Source organism: Coenobita brevimanus, chromosome 82 (assembly GCF_032717465.1).
Source record: "Coenobita brevimanus isolate Jiangsu-jjx chromosome 82, ASM3271746v2, whole genome shotgun sequence".
NCBI classification, from domain to species: Eukaryota; Metazoa; Arthropoda; class Malacostraca; order Decapoda; family Coenobitidae; genus Coenobita; species Coenobita brevimanus.
This window is the reverse complement of record NC_137035.1, coordinates 17,645,987-17,669,064: the sequence shown is the minus strand read 5'-3', so window position 1 is coordinate 17,669,064 and position 23,078 is coordinate 17,645,987. Positions and strand designations below refer to the sequence as shown.

At 43.6% G+C, this 23,078-nt stretch overlaps 1 protein-coding gene across 1 annotated transcript in view; it reads right to left on the bottom strand.

Moving 5' to 3' along the window:
• The window catches only part of LOC145409701 (frizzled-4-like), a 64,089-nt gene extending 44,551 nt beyond the window's left edge, over window positions 1-19,538 (bottom strand). The window contains exon 1 of the mRNA XM_080280057.1: window positions 18,496-19,538. Coding sequence (XP_080136183.1) covers window positions 18,496-19,454 — 959 coding nt within the window. The 5' untranslated portion in view covers window positions 19,455-19,538. The remainder of the gene's footprint in view (window positions 1-18,495) is intronic.
• Between the last annotated feature and the right edge of the window lie 3,540 nt (window positions 19,539-23,078).

Here is a 23,078-nt window from a genome sequence, read left to right as displayed (position 1 = left end):
TAGCGCGGCAATAGGCACACACGGCTGTATCTTTGACGCTGCAGGTATGGCTCAGTCTGCCGGTATGGGTGTGAGTGCGTGTGGCAGTGGGAGCAGGAGTGAGTAAATGATGCCAAATGGACGATGACAGCGCTGCGTGAGCCGTCCCAGCAACACGTGAGAAACCATTTAGCGGAGCGGAAAGACGAGTGTTATATTTGGACCAACCTGTACATCAACACGATACTGGCACTGCTGGACGGACACGTGACAAGAGAGCAGTGGAAATGAGTTATATATATATAAGAGCAGTGAAAATGAGTTATATAAGAGCAGTGGAGATGAGTTATATATATAAGAGTAGTGGAAATGAGTTATATGAGAGAAGCATGTGGAGTTACGTGGAGACAGGCAAACAAATGAAGTAAAGGTGCGTTATGATATGGATGTGACAACGTGGAAAATGAGAGACTGACTAGAAGTGCATGTGAATGACGTGGAGGGAATGAGGAGGAGGGAGAGACTAAGGATGAGATTGAGGGTTAGAGTGCGGAATGAGAAACTGACTGGATGAGTGTTGGTGAATGAGGTGGAGGAGGAGGGGGCAAGGGGGAGACCGCGGGGAGTGAAGTGGAGGGATATGAGAGACGGGTGTGAGTTGGAGGCAGGGCAGCCAAAGGACAGGACAGGGCGACATGGAGGCAATTTTTTGTGGCCACCCCTTACGGGATTAAGGTGTTTGGTATTGATATAGTTTCACGCCAAATAACACACCTTTGCTTCGATGTCTCGGTGGATCTGTGGTGTTATATTTTCAGATTTTAGGGTAACAATTGGTAAGGAGGGGAAGTATCAAGTAGATGTGGTCTGAGGAGTGTTCTGCTGTTGGAAGGGACGAACATTCGATTCCAGGCTAGGAGAGGGAACACAATAATGAATTGATTATATATCTATATCTATCTATCTATCTATCTATATATATATATATATATATATATATATATATATATATATATAACGATTTTACTGATCCTCCACCACACCCACCGCTGTTATAAATCACCCCCGTTAATATCATCACTCCAATTCAGAATGAGACAGCCCTGGTAAGTATTCAACATGGACGGTGGGTATTAGGGCCCAAGTGGTGCTACATAAAGGTGCTTGACACTAAGAGTATTGCTGGGCCTGAATGACTGGAATATGAAGTGTATGCCCAAAGTCGAACATTTACGAGAGAGAGAGAGAGAGAGAGAGAGAGAGAGAGAGAGAGAGAGAGAGAGAGAATGCAAGCGTTAGGGTGGGAAGGATGGGATGCGCGCGCAGAAAGAAGTCGACGTTCTGACCGCGCGATAAATCTTCAGCTTCATGAATTTTACATCAAGAGCTGCCCCTCGGTGCTGCCACGGCCTCCACCCCCTCCCCCACCGTCCTCCTTCCTCCATTTGTCCTCCTACTCCATCTCCCTGTCCCTCAACTCATGCTCCTTGACCTCCTTCCCTTCGCTTGTTCTCCTCCTCCACCTCCCTGTCTCTTTCCTCCTTCTCCTCCCTTCCAATGTCCTCCTCCTCCTCCACCTCCCATCTCTTTCCTCCTCCTCCTCCACCTACATCTCCTTCACCTTGTCCTCCTCCTCCTCCACCTCTCTCCACTTGTCTTCCTCAGCCACCTTCATCCTTTTCCTTGTCCTCCTCCTCCACCTCCATCCTCTTTCGAGAATTTTCAAAGAACCAAAAAATGAGTTATTCCTGCCACTCTCTGTCTTATTCAATAAATCGTTAAATACTGGGAAAGTCCCATGCGAATAGAAACTAACATATTTAACACCAACTATCAAAAAAGGAAATAAGTCGCTCAGGAAATTAAAGACCAATCACATTGACATCACTAGTGTGCAAATTAATGGAAACAATCACAAGAGATAAAATAGTTAATTATCTAGACAAAATAATATACTTAAAGACTAGCAGCTTGGATTCGGACATTGACGTTAATGCTTCACTAACTTACTGGACTTCTTCCATGACATTTACAAATCATAGACGACTCATAAGCTGCAGATATATTTACCTCGTCCTTCAGAAATCATCTGGCACTATCCCTCACAAGCGTCTCATTAGGAAAATAGAAACCCATGGAATAAAAGGACATTTGGGGAAATGGTTACAAGACTGGCTTTCAGACCGAAAACAGCAAGTAGTGATTAATGGAATCCAAATGGCGTAATGTGATTGGTGGTGTTCCCCATGGCTCAGTACTTGGACCGATACTTTTTATTTTCTACATAAACGACACAGATGAGGGTTTAAATTATAAAATATCAAAATTTGCAGACGATACTAAAATAACCAATAAAGTAACTTCAACGTTGTAGTGGCAGCAGTTACAAAATGACCTTAATACTTTGCCACGCTGGGCAGAAAAATGGCAAATGAAATTCAACATAGAAAAATGCAAAGTGCTTCATATTGGAAATAACGTCCATGCAAATTACAAAATGAACAATATCCAGTTATCAGGTACAGACAATGAAAAGGATCTTGGTTAGGTAATATCAGATGACCTAAAACCCAGATGCAGAGCACCGAGGCAGTTAAAACCGCGAACAAGTTGGTGGGTTTTATTGGAGGAACTTTTGCCTTTAAACAGGAAAGTCATACTTCCTTGTACAACTCAATAGTGCGCCCCAATCTTGAGGACTGTATGCAGTTCCAGTCTCCATACTACAGAAAGGATATTAGAGAAAATACTGCGAAGAATCACAAAAAAAACAAACCACATGAAGGACAGGATGTATTCCTTGTCCTCCTCCACCTTGAAGAACTGAAATTATTTAGCTTAACGAAACGCAGGTTAAATGGTGACCTTATTGAAGTTTTCAAAATCATGAAGGGATAAGATTAAAAATATTTTGAAATAGACCAGTCGTCAAACCAGGAGTAATGACTGCAGACTTATGGGAAGGCGTTTCCAGTCCCATAAAGCAAAATACTTCTTCAGGAGTCGTAAATATCTGGAACAGATTACTCTCAGATACCATGAACAGTATCTCAAGTAACATATTTAAAAACAAAATTGACAAGTACTTGCACGAGAATCCTCAGCTGACTCACTTTTTGTCTGAATAACTTACTTTTACCAGTTACGCATACGTTCATTCCCCTCCTGTCTACAAGTCACCCCATAAACTTAACGTACCCGTACGTACCATTGCATCACGTCATTCTATATTTATCAATTTATTAAATGCAAATAAAGTAGTAGGCTATATGCACAGACTAGGATCTCCAAAGACAGCCCTGAGTTAACGGTCACTACTCTTACCTTCGACCTGCTTCAGGAGGTAAGTTGTGTGCTTGTCCCGCATGGGAAAGTTCCTTCTCTCAGTGGAATGAACGAAGCTGGGACCTGAATGACTGCTGCCTACCTTAAAAGCGCCAGGAATGGCTGCCGCACCACCCCTGAACATCCACACTGTGCATTTTCCACAATGCGTCTACAGGCGCCCCGTTAACTCACAGCACCCATACATAATGTCATACCTTAGTTATTTACTTATTAGATTATTCATTTCACTTTATTAATTCTCTTTCAGGTTATTCAAGCTGGCAGCTTATTGATAAAGTATTACAGAATGTAACTTTTCCTTTTCAGTCTTTCCTTTGAACTTTCCATGTCAGTTTTTCCATGCTGCATGATGGTCCTTCTCACTTTCCTGCCAATTTTAACTGGAGGGTTTGGAGGTGGGGGGAGGGGGGAAGCTTTCTTGTTTTACACTCCTTATCCTTCAGCATGTCGAATTATATCTCGTAGTCATCGTCTACTCTGCAACAAGCAGCCTCGAAAGGACCATAAAGTCTGTTGCTGTTTGCTTTCCTTTGTATTCCTTGTCCTCCTCCACTTCCATCCTCTTCCCTGTCCTCCTCCTCCACCTCCATCCTCTTCCTTGTCCTCCACCTCTATCTTCTTCCTCCACCTCCATCCTCTTCCTTGTCCTCCTCCACCTCCCTTCCCGTGTCCTCCTTCCGAACCTCCTTGTCCCTTTCCTACACTTCGACCTCCTTGTCCTCCTCATCTCTCCATTTGTCCCCTTCCTCTTCCACCTCCTTGTCCTCCTCCCCAGCCTTCCTCGTACCTAGACCTTAAATAGGGACGTGTACGGTAAATTCGACGGTTGAGTATTGCAGTCTTCGGAGAGCAAGAACCAAATGCCTTCTTGACTCGTGTGACTGATAGGCACTTTTCTCCCGTCTTTTGTTATCTCCTTTCTTCTCCTCTTCCTTCTCCTTCTCCTCCCTTTCTTCCTTCTCTTCCTCCTCCTCTTCTTTCTTCTCTTCCTCCTCCTCCTCTTCTTTCTTCTCTTCCTCCTCCTCCTCTTCTTTCTTCTCTTCCTCCCCTCCTCTTCTTCCTTCTCTTCCTCCTCCTCCTCTTCTTCCTTCTCTTCCTCCTCCTCCTCTTCTTCCTCCTCCTTCCTCTTCCTTCTCTTCCTCCTCCTCCTTCCTCTTCTCAATCAACAGGCTCACCAGCTCATCCTCCATTCTCTCTCTAATCAATATTTACCTGTTCTTTCCCTCCCTTCTCAACCCGTAAATTTATCCTTCTCGTCGTCTTTACCACCTGATTCATTCTATTCCTGAATTTTGAAAACAAACATATCGGTTGTTTGGATGCCTCTGTACTCCTTTGAATTCCATACCCTCCTCCTCCTGTCTCCTCCCCCTTCCCGTCTTTTCTCATTCCTCCTTCGCTCTCCCTCATCTTCCTCCTTCCTCTACTTACTAGCTATTTCTCATTCTTCCCTCGTTCTCTCTCCCCTCCTCTTCCTCGTCATTCCTCATTCTTCCCTCGTCCTCCCTCCCTCCCCCCTCTCTCTTTCCTCCTCATTCTTCCCTCGTTCTCTCTCCTCCTCTTCCTCGTCATTCCTCATTCTTCCCTCGTCCTCCCTCCCTCCCCCCTCTCTCTTTCCTCCTCATTCTTCATTCATCTCTCATCCTCCCTCACCTCTTTCCTCCTCCGCCATCCTCTCCACAAAAACACACCAAACGCCGCTCCTCTTTAAAATGCAGGGCAGAGGAGGGCGGGAGGAGACGTGGAAGCGGAATTTCAAAATCAAATCAGAATTGCTGGGAGAGCGACCGTTTAAAGTACACTTGTCTAACGATCTCTACTTGTAACTTTCACAGCCAGTTAGAAGAACGAAACAGTTTTTACTCTATATTTATATGTGAAGAAAAATTACGGTAATAATAGTACGCAAGCATTAAGGGAAAGTAATCCAAAATATTAAGGAATTTCAATATCAAATCAAAATTGCTAGGAGGCCGACTGTCGATACGGTACTACACTTCGATCTAACGAACTATAAGTGACTCTCACGTCCAATTTGAAAGACGAAACGATTTTTTTTTCCTATAGATGTGAACGAAACTCGGTACTACATTATAGTTTTACACAAATTGGCCTCGATTTTCGTACATTTGCTGCCTATTTAACGTAGCTCAAAGGCAGAAAAAACAATACCACGGCTCTACACTCACCATTGAACTTTTTCGTGAGTGGCATCATATCAGTAGTAACCTACAGCTACAACTCAGCAGGCATGATGGAGAGATGGCAATTTCAGGTCAAGTTAAACAAAAAGGATAAAGTAGGCAAATATTTAGGCTAGTGGAAGCAACCCTATAGATTACGGAATATCCAAACCAACTATGCGAATGTGAAGGAAGAAAATGAATGAAGAATATGAATGAAGAATGTGAAGGAAGAACGTGAAGGAAGAATGTGACGGAAGAATGAGAAGGAAGAATGTGAAGGAAGAAAATGAATGAAGAATATGAATGAAGAATGTGAAGGAAGAATGTGAAGGAAGAACGTGAAGGAAGAATGTGAAGGAAGAATGTGAAGGAAGAATATGAATGAAGAATATGAATGAAGAATATGAATGAAGAATGTGAATGAAGAATGTGAAGGAAGAATGTGAAGGAAGAATGTGAAGGAAGAATATGAATGAAGAATATGAATGAAGAATGTGAAGGAAGAATGTGAAGGAAGAATATGAATGAAGAATATGAATGAAGAATGTGAAGGAAGAATGTGAAGGAAGAATGTGAAGGAAGAATATGAATGAAGAATGTGAAGGAAGAATGTGAAGGAAGAATGTGAAGGAAGAATATGAATGAAGAATGTGAAGGAAACTCGTTAATAAATAAAAGTAAATAAGTAAGTTACAGTTACGTGATTAAAGTTCTTCTCGCAACGGGTTCTCTTCGTAACATCTCTTCCTTTGTGATTTATTCTCCGCCTATTACATCTCCATTCCCTTTTGTATATTAGTGATGCAAACCATGTCAAGACTGAATATATAAACGACATGGGAATTTTAAGATGATAGAGATAAATCTCAAGGAAAGAGGTGCTATGGAGTCTCAAAAATAAATCGCAAGGAAAGAGGGACTTGGGAGTCTCTAAAAATAAATCGCATGGAAATAGGCGCTTGGGAGTCTCCTAATAAAAAATAAATAAACAAATAAATCTTCTTTTCCCGATGACCTTTGTGGCCTCTTAACACCTGTTCCTCGGCGATCTATTCTGCGTATTAGTTTGATATCGCCTTGCAAATTACTGATGCAAATTACTCCGCAAGTAAAAATAACATGAACTACAGGCGAATACAAAGGCGTACGGTAATATGGAAAATAAGTCGCTAGGAGAGAGGTGTTCCGTGACTATAATGGCGTACTATGGAAAATAAATCGCTAAGTTAGAGGTTTAACGTGATTATAATGGCGTAATATGGGAAATGAATCGCTAGGATAGAGGTGTTACGTGACTATAAAGGCGTACCGGTACTATGGAAAATAAATCGCCAAGTTATAGGTTTAACGTGAATATAAAGGCGTACTATGGGAAATAAATCGCTAAGTTAGAGGTTTAACGTGAATATAAAGACGTATTATGAAAAATAAATCACTAGGATAGAGGTGTTACGTGAATATAATGGCATAATGTGGAAAATAAATCGCTAAGAAAGAGGTGTTACGATGCTCTGAAGATTTCGTAACACCTCCCCGTAGGTGATTTTGTCTATTACTTTTTTTTTGTACAAGGAAGAAGGAACCAAAGGCCAGGAGCCCGTGAACTGTTCCCTGCAAGACAAAACAAAAACAACACAACACTCACTCAGACCACACAACCCTTTCTTTACGACGGGACCATTTATTATTATTCTGTCTACCCGTCTACTGCTAGTCGCCTTAATCCCGTAAGGGGTGGCCACAAACAAATCGCCTCCACGTCGCCCTGTCCCCTGCCATTTCACTGCCCTGCTCCCCGCTCACACACCCCTCTCTCATACACCTCTCCACTCCTTCTCATCTTTATTATTATTATTATTATTATTATTATTATTATTATTATCGTCATCATCATCATCATTTTTATTGTTATCACTGCTCCATTTTCTTCGTCCTATATCCTGACCACTTCCTTTCGCTCACTTCTCGAACTCAAGGGGTAGACAGCCTTCATTAACCCCTTCACTGCGAGGATGTTATGCAGGATGGTTCGTAAATAGCACATCACTAGAAACTCATGCCGCAGTATCTTGTGTTGCGGGGACGGCTCAGTCTGCTGGTGTGGGCGTGATTGTGGCAGGAGTATGAAATGAACGAAAATCAGTCTGCTGGTGTGGGCGTGATTGTGGCAGGAGTATGAAATGAATGAATATCAGTCTGCTGGTGTGGGCGTGATTGTGGCAGGAGTATGAAATGAATATCAGTCTGCTGGTGTGGGCGTGGCTGTGGCTGTAAGTGTAAGAAATGAATGAATATCAGTCTGCTGGTGTGGGCGTGATTGTGGCAGCAGAAGTCAATCAATAACGCAGGGCAGTTACTGATACCACTGAGCCGTCCCCACAACGCGAGAAATCGACCGGTGGAGTGGAATTAACCATCTAAAGTCTCAGCTAAGGAGGCTCCCTAACACCTCTTCCTTACCGATTTATTTTTGGATATTGCTGGTTAATATCCTTTTGTACGTTATTTATGCAGAGTATGGCGAAACATGAAGGATTTACGTAACACATACTGGTAAGTGAGACAGGTGTAATAAGCAAAATAAATCGCTTAGGAAAAGGTGTTAGGGATCTTCCTCAACCGAGAATACGGACTAAGGAGCTAACAGTAAGATGGAAGTTGAAAAATGAGAGAGAAAAAAAAAAATCGGTGTGCGGTATTTTAAGTGACTGGATATTTCGTAACATCTCTTCCATAGCGATTTATTCTTCACATTACGATTAAGGGGGACCGAGGATGAGGTGGAGGGATGGAGTTGAGAGGTATTTGAGAGAAGGGGGAGTGCGCTGGGGAGAGGGGAGTCAAATGGTGGGTGACAGAGCGACTTGACGGCGTTTTGTCTGCGTCCACCCTTTGCGGGATTAGGGCGTCGGGCTATAGACAAATAGATAGATAGATAGATAGACGATTAAGTGTCCTCCTGTGTTACTTATGCTATGTCGACATCAAAGCGATTATAGTAACCAACAGGCGATTGTCTAGGTGTAACATGGAAAATGAATCGCTAAGGAAGAGGTGTTACGAATGTCTTGGTGTAACAAGGCAAATAAATCGCTAAGGAGGTGTTACAAATGTTCAGGTGTAACATGGAAATTAAATCGCCAAGGCAGAAAAGTTACGAATGTCTAGGTGTAACATGGAAATTAAATCGCTAAGGAAGAGGTGTTACAAATGTCCAGGTGTAACATGGAAAACAAATCGCTAGGGGAGAGGTGTTACGAATGTCCAGGTGTAACATGGAAACTGAATCGCTAAGGAAGAGGTGTTACAAATGTCCAGGTGTAACATGGAAAACAAATCGCTATGGGAGAGGTGTTACGAAAGTCCAGGTGTAAGAAGGAAAATAAATCGCTAAGGAAGAGGTATTACGAATGTCTAGGTGTAACATGGAAATTAAATCGCTAAGGAACAGTTGTTACAAATGTCCAGGTGTAACATGGAAAACAAATCGCTATGGAAGAGGTGTTAAGAATGTCTAGGTGTAACATGGAAATTAAATCCCTATGGAAGGTGTTACGAATGTCCAGATGTAACATGGAAATAAATCGCTATGGAAGAAGTGTTACGAATGTCTAGGAGTAACATGGAAAATAAATCGCTAAGGAAGGTGTTACGAATGTTCTGGTGTAACATGGATATTAAATCGCTAGGGAACAGGTGTTACAAATGTCTAGGTGTAATATGGAAAATAAATCGCTATGAAAGAGGTGTCACGAACCCTCCTGTCACCTGCACTTCAGCCCAGCATTCAAGATAGCTCTCTTATCTTGATTTACTGTTATCTTCCCGCCATGATAACGCCAGCTATCTAAGGCCGGATTCTAGGTAGCAATGGGAGCTCCGTAACACCTCTTCCTAAGTGATTTATTCTGTACATCTCAATATCCTCTTGTACTTATATGTGCCCATGTATGTGTATATGTATGTATGTATGTATGTATGTACGTATGTATGTAAGTATGTATGTACGTATGTATGTGTATGTATGTATGTATGTATGTACGTATGTGTGTATGTATATGTATGTATGTATGTACTGTACGGTATGTGTATGTATGTATGTATGTACGTGTGTGTATGTATGTATGTATGTATGTATGTACGTATGTGTATGTATGTATGTATGTACTGTACCGGTATGCATGTATGTGTATGTATGTATGAAAACGCTATAAACCTGGTAAAACAATAATACAAAACATTAAGGCTTCATATATATAAATTAAGTGATTAGTGAAGTGTTTGGTGGTAGTGAAGATAAATGTATGTATAAAAAATCTTACACAAGTTACAAGGCTTAGGATATCGTACAGACTTCGTGAATGTGGGTCCTGTTATCTCTAAGCTGTACTGCTGTGTTATCTGTTGGGGAGATTATGGGTTTTGAAGACTGTATGTGTGTGTGTGTGTGTGTGTGTGTGTGTGTGTGTGTGTGTGTGTAGGTCTCTCTCACACACACACATAAACACATCCAGCAAACAAAGCAAACACTAAGAGCACACACACGCAAATAAACACTAAACTCCCCCAAGCAGGATCACATAAGCAAAGAGCCGCATCATAAACGATATATCAACTTTCCCTCATAAACAGACACAGCCTTAACCTCTCTCCCTCCTCAGGTACACACACACACACACACACACACACACACACACACACACACACACACACCAGCATACGAATGAGTATGTGACCAGCTGCACACTTACACTCCTCTATGCTTTATGTGCAACCTTGTACTTATGTATGTATGTCACTGCGCGTCCCTGTACGTGTGTGTACCCATGTGTGAGTTCCAATATATGTGCGTGTACCGGTGTGTGCGTTCTTGCATATGTGCGTGTGTGAATCCCTGACTACGAGTACATACCGTACGTGTTTGTGCGTTTCTTTATACTGTATGTGCGTTCATGTAAAAGTTTGTCAATGCCCATCCCTGTGTTTATGCACGTATGTGTGGTATTGGTGGTAGGTGGTGGCGATCATCATCCACTCACTTGTTGTAGTGCTGCGTACTACTTTTTTCACCTTCATCATTCTTTTTCTGTCTACCCTCCTCTCTTCCTATTTCCCCATCTATCTTTTCATTCTTTATTATTCGCCTTTCATTTTCAGTTAGCTTTACACTGACAAGATTAATGGTTTTCTGTAACCCAGGAAACCATTTACAACACTGGGTGGTAACCAAAAAAACAACCCGAATGTGTTCCTTACGTGTCAACAAGAGGGTTGGCGCAGGGTTGGTGCCCCTCCTCGTAATACCACTAACTCAAAGACAAACGGCCACCCTTTACGGAATTATGGCGTCTGGCTATAAATAGATAGATGTGCAGTACTGTTTTCTCACACTGGGCAAACAGAAACAGGTTGCAAAAGGACGAAAATCTAGGCAAGTTAAAGTGAACAAACTATATACTAGTATTTAACAGACCCGTATTAGCATCAATACCGTACATATCCTCCTCCACACTCTCTCGTATAAGAACATTTTTACTCTTTCTCTCTCTCTCTCTCAATAACCAAACTACTCCTGCCATTTTAGCACATAGACAGTAAACACCACAGCCCCTGCCATTACCACTCGACCACCGCCTCTCTTACCCACTGTAATATTATCATCATCGCCAATATTACTACCCCGCTTAATCACTGCTCTCACCACTATAAACAATGATTATAATGAGAGAGAGAGAGAGAGAGAGAGAGAGAGAGAGAGAAAGAGAGACAAGTAGTACGTCTAAAAGTCTTACGGCCCAGCTCGAGGAGATACAGTACCGGTATCATGAAGTTGTCAGGCACTTGTTATACTACTCTGCTAGTATAGTGAGAGTATAAGGATGAAGGCTCTCCCCACCCACCTGTCCCACCCGCAGCACTGACATTGAAAAAGGAAGTGCACCTAACCTGGGGGAAAAATGCAAGGTTAGGGAAACTTTACAGGAAAGGAGGAATTATTCAATCTACCACTCCATTACCTCCCTAGCACCCTTTCCTTAGCGATTGATTTTTGGCTATGGCTTGTAAATGCCCTCTTGTAAGTTACCTGTGTAGAGCATTGTGATATTAGGATGATTTACTCAGACTAGGAGAGCAGAGTCTAATAAGCAAAATAAATCGCATAAGAAGAGGTGTTACGGATTTTCCGTTTTGTCAAATTTCCATCCGTGGGTTCCTCCTCGAGTTGGTATCTAGTCTATAATTTATTCTATGTGAGATAATACGAGAGAGAGAGAGAGAGAGAGAGAGAGAGAGAGAGAGAGAGAGAGAGAGAGAGAGAGAAGAGGGGGCATAGGCTACCCCCTCATTTCTAAGGCTTCACAGCACTTCTTCTTCCCCTTCATTTTATCATTGCTTCTCTTCCCTCCCTTGTCTGAGTCTGTCTGTCTTATATCCACTCTTTCCTATACTTTTTCTCTTTTCGATTCATCCTTATCTCACTCCATCCACCCATCCTGCCAAATGCTCTCTCTCTCTCTCTCTCTCTCTCTCTCTCTCTCTCTCATATCCACTCCCTTCCTACACTTTCCTTCCGATTCCTTCTTTCCCCTGTCTCTCCATTCATCCATCCTTCCATACCTCTCCCTCCCTCTCTCTCTCTCTCTCTCTTATATCCACTCCTTTCCTATACTTTTTCTATCCAGTTCATTTTTTCTCTCTCCATCCACCCATCCTTCCATCTGCTCTCTCTCTCTCTCTCTCTCTCTCTCCCTCCCTCTGCTTATCTCCCATCTCCCTCACTCTAATAAGCACTCAAGGGGATTCTAAACACAACCTTAAAATATGCATGATGACAGAGGCCTTCAGAGTGGATGGATGAGTGCACAGATGGACAGACTGACACATGGATGAAATGATGGATGGATGAATGGATGGATGGATGTGGGGTGCGGGGTGGATGGATGAATGGATGGGTCGATGGATAGATAGATGGATGTGGGGTGGGGGGACGGATGGATAGATGGATGTGAGGTGGGGGGACGGATGGATAGATGGATGTGGGGTGGGGGGACGGATGGATAGATGGATGTGAGGTGGGGGGACGGATGGATAATGGATGTGCGGTGGGGGGACGGATGGACAGATGGATGTGGGATGGGGTGAGAGGATGAATCAATGGATGGATGGATGGATGTGGGGTGAGGGGTGGATGGATGAATGGATAGGTCGATGGATGGATGGATGTGGAGTGGGGGGATGGATGGATCGATCTATGGATGGATGAATGGATGTGGGGTGGGGGCGGATGAATGAATGACTGAATGGATGGATAGATATGGGGTGGGTGGGTGGATGAATGGATGGATGGTTTGAGGGATGGAATGAAGGATTAGGTAAAAGCCTTGCATTATGAGAGAGAGAGAGAGAGAGAGAGAGAGAGAGAGAGAGAGAGAGAGAGAGAGAAATAACACAAAAGATGGCTGGAAGGAGGGAAAGGGGGGGATCATGAATGTAAATAGGGAAGAGGGACGATATTAATAAACAATCAGAAAGCTAAAACTCCTAACTAAACCCATTCTAACATCACTCCTAAACCTAACACTAACCTAACTTATCCGTGCCTAACCACACATATTAGATTACCGTAAAGTTAGATTCACGTTAGGTTTGTTAGGTCGTTAGATTAGATTACGACCATGGAATATTTATTAAGGTAGTGTCAATTTTCTCCCCTTCAACAAATACAAAAATGCCTATAGAGGGACAGAGATGGACAGTCAAAGGGATGGATAGATGGATAGATAAAGGGATGGATAAATGGACATATAAAGGAAAGGATAGATAAAGGGAAGGATAGACTGACTGATAAAGGGAAGGACAGATGGACAGATAAAGGGAAGGACAAACGGTTAGATATGGAAAGGACAGATGGATAAAAGGAAGGAGGGACGGACAGATAAATTAATGGATAGATCACGCCATGCAGAAGACAATAGAAAAAAAAAATAGTGAATACGAGGACAAATGAATGTACTGACACTATGAATGAATGGCCTGAACAGCCTAACAGTTGTGAATTTATAAACTGCCAAAACACCAAAATCCCAAGGCTGTACGAGAGTAAACATTGCCCTACCTTAATTAATGGTCTCACACAAAGAATGACGAGTGGTGTGGGAGTTGCTTTCGGTATATTGTGGAATTACACCCAACTAACAGAACCTGAAATTAATGTGTTCGCCACTTGTGTTACGCACTTTAAAGCAAATTCTCTTTTATAAAACATTTGTTGTACTCAGAAGATAAGGATTGGGAGAGAGGACAGTCCAGCTCCTAGCTCGGTCCACTGCTCCTTCTGTTAAAATCAGGCTAGGTTATATTAGGTTAGGCTGTTAGGTAAGATCAGGTTAGGTCAAGTTAAACAAAATTGGGTAAGTTTATATTAGGTTCAGTTCGATTTGGTCAGATTTGGTCAGGTTGGTTTGCCATTATTCATTACGCAACAGAGATAAAGAGCTGGCATCTCCCCCTCTTTATTTCACTTTATAAATAAATTGTTTAGAATTGCTTAAGTAGTGAACATATCAATTTCAGTGTGTTAATTAGGTGTAATTCCGAAAAACTACCTTTCTCGTGAATAGTACTTGATGGAAAATTACTTTTTTTTTTTTTTTTTTTTTTTTTTAACAGGTCTCATGCAGCCATTGGAGTCACTGATAAGGCTCGCGAGTCTCAACTGAACGCAGGGGCGCCGGCAGGATTTTTTGTAAGGGGAGGGGCAAAATAAAAGAAATTATACATAAATGTGCGGCTATAATTATATCAAAATACACACACTCCAAATAGGGATAGGCATAAACTTGCATGAGTTACATGACTTACATCAAATGCATAAAGTGACAATGCATGAATCGACTCAATCATCCTTGAACAAGAACTGAAGCACTTTGGAATTCCAAGGGGGGACAACTACGGTACCACCCCCTTGCCCCCCCCCCCCTCCGGACGTCCATGACTGAATGAATATGAATGGAGCGAAAATAATGTCCAGTTATTATCGAACAAATTTACACATTTGCAGCTGTAAGCTTCAATACTGTATTTTGTTCAGGACGAGCATAACACTTGACCATCTTTGACACAGAGCTAAATATGTGTCAGGTTATGTAACTTTGCTGATTACTACTACTTGGTTTCAAGTGAAAAACGACAGATGCATGGTTGGAACTAAAAACACATCACGTGCAATACGACATATTTACCCATTTCCACCTACCTGCTTCGACTTTTTAGTTTTCTAATGGACGATAAGGCATCCAACTGCCGGTATATCTCTGTCACATAGTTACATACGATACCGTATATGACTGTGATGAATGGGACATTTCTGAAGATTACAAGTGGATACTTTCAGCATGAGCTAAAATGTATGCCACAGGCTTCCTACTGCGCATGCGCACCCGCAGGCAGCTCCCTGAACGCGAATCTCCAGTTATGTCACTCCGTGCATACGACACCGGATTCTAACGATGAAGCTATCATTTTCTTGTGTTTTGAAAGAAAATGGCCCTGATATTTATTGCAAAGCACAAGTAGTTTCCGAGTAATAGACCTGCCGACCCCATCCCAGAAACTAGTGTATTCCAAGCCATCTTTTCCTGAACGCCACTTAACCTAACTTGAACCCGCGTAATTCAAGCCCAAGACCAATTTCCAGTGGTTGGCCACAGATGTTACATACACAGGATGTCCACCTTGATGATTTAGAATCTGACATGAGACAGACCCACTTCCTCTCATTACCTGAATCGGGACCATTATGCACCAGCGAAAACAAATGCACACCACCTGCCTACAAAGCACACCCATGCACCAATCACCACCAGACACATTAAACACCCCACAATATCTTGCTTATCTTTTATTTGCGGAAGAAACGGCAGAGAAGCAAGACGACTTAGAACTGTGAAACGAATTTGTTCCCAATTTGTTTCTTACATATCGCTTCCTAAACATTACCCAGTGAAAATATGCCTTCAGGGTGAAACGGCTGAAATGTTCATGAAAACTTTGGGGCTCAAAAAGTTACAATAAATAAATAAACAAACAATGCGCCCTTGGATTATTAATAGAAACACCTTAGGCCACCCAAAATGTTTAAACTAACTTTTTTTCTAACAATAAAGCACTTAGTATTACGGTACATTCCAGCTTACAACGGACGATTTCATTCAGCTTATACTTACCACACACGATTCTATTCACGTTACACAGGCTAAAAACACCACGGTCAATGGATTAATATACAGATTTAACTGAATAGGTTGATGGATGTGAGGGGCAGAGATGAATCATATACGAGTGAATGATAACCACTCATCTCTCTCTCTCCAGTGAGTCATCTCTTTCTTCTATACCCTCCCTACTTCTCTTTCTCCTCTCCCTTCCCTACCGCTTCTCCTTTTCTCCTCTTCCCTCCCTACTTCTCCCCTTCTCTCCCGTCCCTGCTTTCTCCCTTCTCCTCTCCCTTCCCTACCCCTTCTCCCTGTCTCCTCTCCCCTCCCTACTTCTCCCATACTCCTCTCTCACCTTGATCTATTTCCTCCTCTCCCCTCCCTACCTCTTCTCCTCTTCCCCCTTACTCTCCCTTCTATGCCTCATCGGTACTTATGCCATTCACTCTCTCACCTCTCGCTCCCTACCTACCTACCCACTCCTCTCCTCCACCTTCCCTCTCTTCCTCCTCCACCTGCTTCCTCCACCCTCCCACCCTGCCTCCTCCACCTTCCCCGCCTGCCTCCTTTACCCTCCCACCCTGCCTCCTCCACCTCCAACGCCCGCGCCTCTCTTCCACCCTCCCACCTCCACCTCCCGCGCCTGCCTCTTCCACATTCCCTCCCTGACTCCTTCACTTTCTCTCCCTCTCTCCTCTCTCGACCCTCTTTCCCTGCCTCCTACACACTCCCTCCATCCTCTTCCACCCTCCCTCCCTGCCTCCTCCACCTCCCCTCTCTCCTTCCTTCTCAGCCATACAGTGTGTGTGGGTGAGTGTAGGTGAGGCGGGAGGGACACACACTGGCTCTCTCTCTCTCTCTCTCACACACACACCTCACCAGTACTGTAGACACGCACATACCCGCCTGTTCACACCTGACGAGGCTCCAAGTCGGGTCCAAACGGCTGTTATTCTCACTAAACATTCCAAAGTAGCGGCACCAATAAGACTGTCAAGGCCCGATTTGTAAACTTCCTAACACCTCTTCCTTAGCCATTTATTCTGTAAATTACACCTCAGTATCCTCCTGCGTGTTACTGATGCAAACTAGATCGATTTGAGAACGACAGAGAGTATGCAGGAGAATGTCAAGGTGTTGTATGCAAAATAAATCGCTATAGAAGAGGTGTCACGAAGCTTCCTGTCCCCAGTAGTTTTTCTTTTTTTTTTTTTTACTGTAAGAAAGAAGGAACCAAAGGACAGGAACCTGCAAGATTGTTCCCTCAAAAAAAAAAAAAAAAAAAAAAAAAAAAAAAAAAAAATCAGTTCGTTATGGCTTAACGGACGGTGAGGAAAAAATATGCTATACCCGGTACGGTACGGTAGTTCATTCACCGTAACTTTGCTCAGGTTTTCGTCCTTTTGCAGCCTATTTCATGTAACTTACTAGCAGAAAATGGCAGTGCTACAGATCTACATTCTCCACTGCACTTCTTCGTGACTAGCACCATATTCAATGTTACAACTCAATATTCAAGATGGAGAGGTGTCAGTTTTAGGCACGTTGGAGTAAAAAGTTCCTAACACTAATAAACTACTTGTGTTTACATGGCCACAAAAGGTCTATGGTTATGAAATAATCAAACACCCATCATCTGTTTCGTCTGAAGAAAACTGTCGAAATACAATGAAAATCCTCTCTCTGCTGGTGCGTGTTTCAGAGGGTTAGACTTTCAACCCTATAGGTCAAACTTCGGGCCGATATTTGTGTGCATGTGTGGTTAGGTATTTGCCCAGCCTTTGTCCTGTGGTAGACTGATGATGATGATGAGGAGGAGGAGGAAGAGGAGGAGGTGGAGGTGGTAAGAAAAAAAAAATGGCCATAATGATCACAAATATACCTTATGATTACAAAACACTACCACATCGTCAACAAACAATCATTTCCAAAACAAATTTAAAACTCCAATTAGGTTTCAGTACCGCATTATCGGCATAATCCTGACTTTTATTTCCCCGAGAGAGAGAGAGAGAGAGAGAGAGAGAGAGAGAGAGAGAGAGAGAGACAGACAGACAGAGAGAGAGAGAGAGAGAGAGAGAGAATTTTATCAACAGTATGGACGGTGAAATAGGCCACTCCTTCAGTCACCAAACCCACGGAATTCTGGTTTTATCCCACAGGCCTAAATTAAGATTCTGCACATTCCTCTATACACAGACCCTCTCCACGGTACGGTATTTGCCACAATCAATCCGCCGGCTATAAACAAAGTATCAAACCTGTCATGTGATCCTGCGTACCGGTACTGTACATAATTCCTTCCAACCACCTCCATCTTCCATCAGTTCCCTTGCCTCATCAATTTCATACAAAATACAATAATAAGATATCCTCTAGGCCTAGGGACACAAGGTTGAGAAGTTGCAGACACGACAAGGTTGAGAAGTTGCCGTAATATTAACGATGTAAACAATGGAACTTTGGTTATGTAGCCTAATAATGATGTTAACAGGTTTTAATGGTGTCTTCCCTTCCTTCACTCCGGATCCAATGCACCCTACTGAATAACAGGAAGTAGTGATATCCATCCCCCAGTTTACAGACAGGTGGTAGAGTTATGAATATATGACATTGTAAAATATATACATCGCACATATAAATACATATCAACAAAATAAAAGTTCGTAGCGATAATGGTAAATGCTGAGAAATAAACAGTTTAATTAGTCACAAGAAAAAGGGCATCAGAAATCAATAACTTCCGAGGTAAATGACAGGTGACATACCATACAGATGCAGCGAAGGTGAAGTAATACAGGAGGAGGAAGACGACGGCACAGGTGGTGTGCAGGGCCCCCTCAGTGACCCCCACCAGGCCAAGCTCAGGGTGCTGGTAACACGACACACTCTCGGGGCCCGCCAGCAGCCTCACTAGGTACCCGATGGACACCAGATTGTAACACACCACGAAGTGAACCGCCGCACGCTCGGGGTAACGGAACGACCCTGTGTCTATGGCAAAGCTGAATAGGGTGAAGGCGGTGACGGCGAAGCACACCACTGCCCATATTGCCATCCACACCCCAGCGAAGGACTTGTCGCTGGTGGTGAAGGATATGTTGGTCTGGCACAAGGGAGCACATGTGCCGGTGGCATTGATGTACCGGTACTTGTGTGGCTGGGCGTACTGGCTGCAGTGTGGGGGCGGGTGGTGCTGTGGGCGTGGTGGGGACAGGGGTGTGGGCGGGGCTAGTAACGGCATCTTCTCACCCGGCCCCTCCATACACATGTGCTCCTCGTTGTTCTCTGGGGGAAAGCGTGAACAGTTAAGGAAAGGCGGCCACGGGAAGCCCAGTTCGGCCATGACTGGGGCGCATCGGTCCCGCACGGTCTGGCACAGGTGGCGGCAGGGACCGATAGGCGTGGCCACCTGAGGCGTGCACATGGGCGTGTAGATGGAGCATAGGAAGAACTGCAGTTGTGAGGAACACCCGTACTGGATGAGCGGGTTGAATGAGTCCAGGCGGGATTCAGCGTCCTTCTGCAATTCCGTGCCCACCAGGTTGGGCATGGAGGTGAGGTTGTAGCCCACGTCCTGACAGGCGGGCACTCTGATGGGCTCACAGCTCAGCGGGCCCCCCGGGTGCCCCTGTGACATCAGCACGGGGTAGTCCGCCCATGAGCACCCCCACAGCACGCCCACCACAGCCCAGAAGAGAGCCGTGGTGGTGGAGGGCGCCGCCATGGTGGGGGAGACTGTTATCTGAGCATCTGAAGGCGGCTCAGCGACCTCACCGCTCCTCACATCCTCCCTGCCGAGCCTCACGCGTCCTCCCGCCCGCCCTCACACATCTCACTAAGGCCCGCACCTCTCACTGCCTCACCACACCTGCTCACAGGCCACAGATCACAACATTCCTCTCCAGGCCACCACGTAACCCCTCCCGTTCGAAGGCCAGTTGGCAAATACAATGAATGTAGTGTTGGCAGCGTTGAGAGTCGCCTCGCCCCGCCCACCTCGCGCCACACAGCCTCCCCATTGGTCCCCTTCCCGCGTCTCAATGGCGTCGCACACCTTAACACACCTGCACTCCATCTTCTCTCATTTTTTCACCTATCACTTACTTTATCAATCTTACACCTTCTCAGATTCGAAACATTAATATACCAGCCAAAGTATCTACAATTACTTATTATTTTAAACCGAACCTTTTTAATCATTATTAGACTTCGTAAAACTCAAGTCAGGGTCACAATGTTAGAGTCCGAACACAGAGAGGCCAGTCAAGTGAGCGTGCTAAGCAAACTTGGCATTCTCAGGCGTGCAAATTTCGCATAATCAGCGCGAAAGAGACACAACGCGGCAATGCAAATACGCCCTCTCTATACCTCACTCCGACAACAATACTCCTAACCCTCTAGACCCATCCTATCCAACCTCATCTCGAGGCTAAATACAGGAAAATAAACACGAGAAGTATGGATGTTGTTTTGATTCTGGGAGTGTAAACATCGGGCGCAGATACGAGGTGAGTTATGGCCACATTTCACCCGAACTTACGACCGCAATTAAAGCTTTAAAAGGGTGAGGAGTGGACCTTTTGTGGGAGGGTGAGCGTGCAAGGGAGGAACAGAGTGAGGGTGTGGGTGAGAATGTGTGGCAGTGTGAGAAAGTGTGTCCTATTCTCGCTGGCGGTGGAAGCTTCGTGGCATCTTAGCGATTTATTATCCATATTACACCGTGATATTCTCTTTCACGTCATTTATATAGTTTTAATACTGACCAAAGGTAAAACATGGAAATATATCGGTAATGGATAGGTGTTACGAAGCTTCCCACGCTACCAAGAATGTCTCAGAGTGGGAATGGAAAGTGTATGAAGGAATGTGGAATGTGAGCGGAAGCATAAGTAGTGCATGTAAAGTGAGACAGAGGAACAGAGTGTGAGACGAGTGATAATATGAATGAGCAGCGTGGGAATCTGTTGAGTATGTACGCTGAGTGTGAACGCGAACTATAAACCCAAGTAAGTACAAATGTAGAATATGAGAAACGAGAGCTTAGTATGGCGGAGCAAAAGAGGAAAGCTGGTACACATGTGAAAATGGGTGCATGGTAGTGTCAGACCAGCATAATAATAATCCATAATAAATAGTAATAATAATAATAATAATAATAATTTAACGGTTTATTGACAAAATTGGATGAACCGAAATATTCATGAACTTTTTTTCTTGTGTGTGTGTGTCCGACGATGGGCATAGGCTTCACAGCCTGCTATCAAGGCACAGCAGTCCTCCTACATACCATACACCTCTTCGGCGCTAACACCCACCGTCCATATTGAATACATGCTAGGGCTGTCTCATGCAGGACTGGTGTTTATCCCTTCAAGCTGGTGACGTATCTGCTTGTCAAATTCTGTCTCCAGACGATTTTTAATTAGCTTATGGAGGGATTAATCAAAGCCATAGCTAACCCCTCCAGTTAGTAAAATCTCCCATAGTTTGGGTATAATGTTTAGGATTAAAAAAAGAAAAAAGTAATCGGAGTGGAGGGGATACATGAGTGTAAATACAGCACAAGAAAAAAAAAATCTTGCTGTGTGGTTGCAAATTTCCGTTGTTTACTATTTATGTGCAACGTGCTAAGCTTGATTTTCCCAGGACGGTCACCCTCTTCTTCCTTAAACTAACTGAACTATCCTAACCTAACCTAAACTTGCAGATTAACCTGACAAGACTAACCTAACCTAAACTAACAGATTAACCTAACTGACTAACTAGCCAAATACGATAGCAAAAACAAACCTACCCTACCCTAGACTTTCCTGTATAAGAAAAAGTGTGGACATGGTAAATAGCCTACCGGTTATATTGGTGCCACTACGTGAAGGCGCCCCTGTCCAGCACCATCTGTAGCAGTGAAGGAGGTATTAAAATCTTAGTATTATTCCCTTGAGAGTAGTAGTAGTAGTAGTAGCAATAATAATAATAATAATAATAAATAATAATAATAATAATAATAATAGGATTGAAGGGATAAAGTATGACAGGCACAGTATATGTAACACTGACCTGACATAATTTACACGAATTGGCATGGTTACACAGAGCATACAGAGCTAGAGCGGGGGGGCTAAATAACGAAATAGAGCGTGGTAACTCACTCTTCACATGGGACAGACCCACATGGTTACACAGAGCACACACACCTAGAGCGGCAAGGTTTAACAACGGAATAAAGTGGTTAATTCATGCATCACATCAGACACAAACCAGATGGCGCCTTACACACACTCAATACATCTACCAAACTGTCTGGGAATATTGGGAAAGAGTAAATATATATCTATCTAATTGTCTGTCTTTCTATCTGTCTATTAGTCTCCCTAAGTATTTTGTATGTCTTCTGATCTGCCTGTCTACTTGTCTGTCTGTCTATTTGCCTTCCTATCTATCTGTATCTACCAATCAATCCACCCATCGATCTATCTAGCCATCTCTACTTATCAATCCATCCATCTATATATCTATCCATCTCTACCTATCAATCTATCTATCTATCCATCTCTACCTATCAATCCATCTATCTATCTGTGTTGACCTGTCTGTCTGTTTCCTCCTGTCTATGTATCAATGTTTATATGCTTTTTTATCCAACTCTTCCCTCATGCCGCATCCTGTAAGGGGTAACCTCGTCAAAAAGGATCTCAGGCATTTTTGTTCCTACTCACTAATGACTCCTATCACGACACACAACCCTCTCCTTTTCATATGGCACCTCTCTCTCTCTCTCTCTCTCTCTCTCTCTCTCCGATTAGAGGGAATGATAGTGTACTGAGAAAGAAAGAGAGAGAGTGAGTGAGGTACAAAGCCAGCAAAAGAGAGTGGGCGAGGTAGAAACAGTAACAGTGAGTGAGGTAGAACAGGACAGCAGTAAAGTAAGACTAAGCGAGGTAGAGACAGAGTGAGCGAGTTAGAGATAGTGAGAGAGGAGCCAATTTGACCCTGGCGCCTCAACTGATATAATTCTAGACGTTTATGGTGGTCAGTCCTACAAATACCTCCATACCTCTCTCTCTCTCTCTCTCTTATTGTCATCATCGTTACCTCTTCATCATCTTCCTCCTCCTCCTCTCCTAATTTCTTTTTCTTCTTTCCTTCTTCTCCCCCTTCTTCTTCTTCTTCAGGCAATAAATCAAGAGTCTTTACACTTGTCTGTCAGTCCCACTTGAGCTGCCTCACCCCTCCCTCCCACTCTATACCCCTCTCTCTACACTACTCCCTCCCACTCTATACCCCTCTCTCTACACTACTCCCTCCCACTCTATACCCCTCTCTCTACACTACTCCCTCCCACTCTATA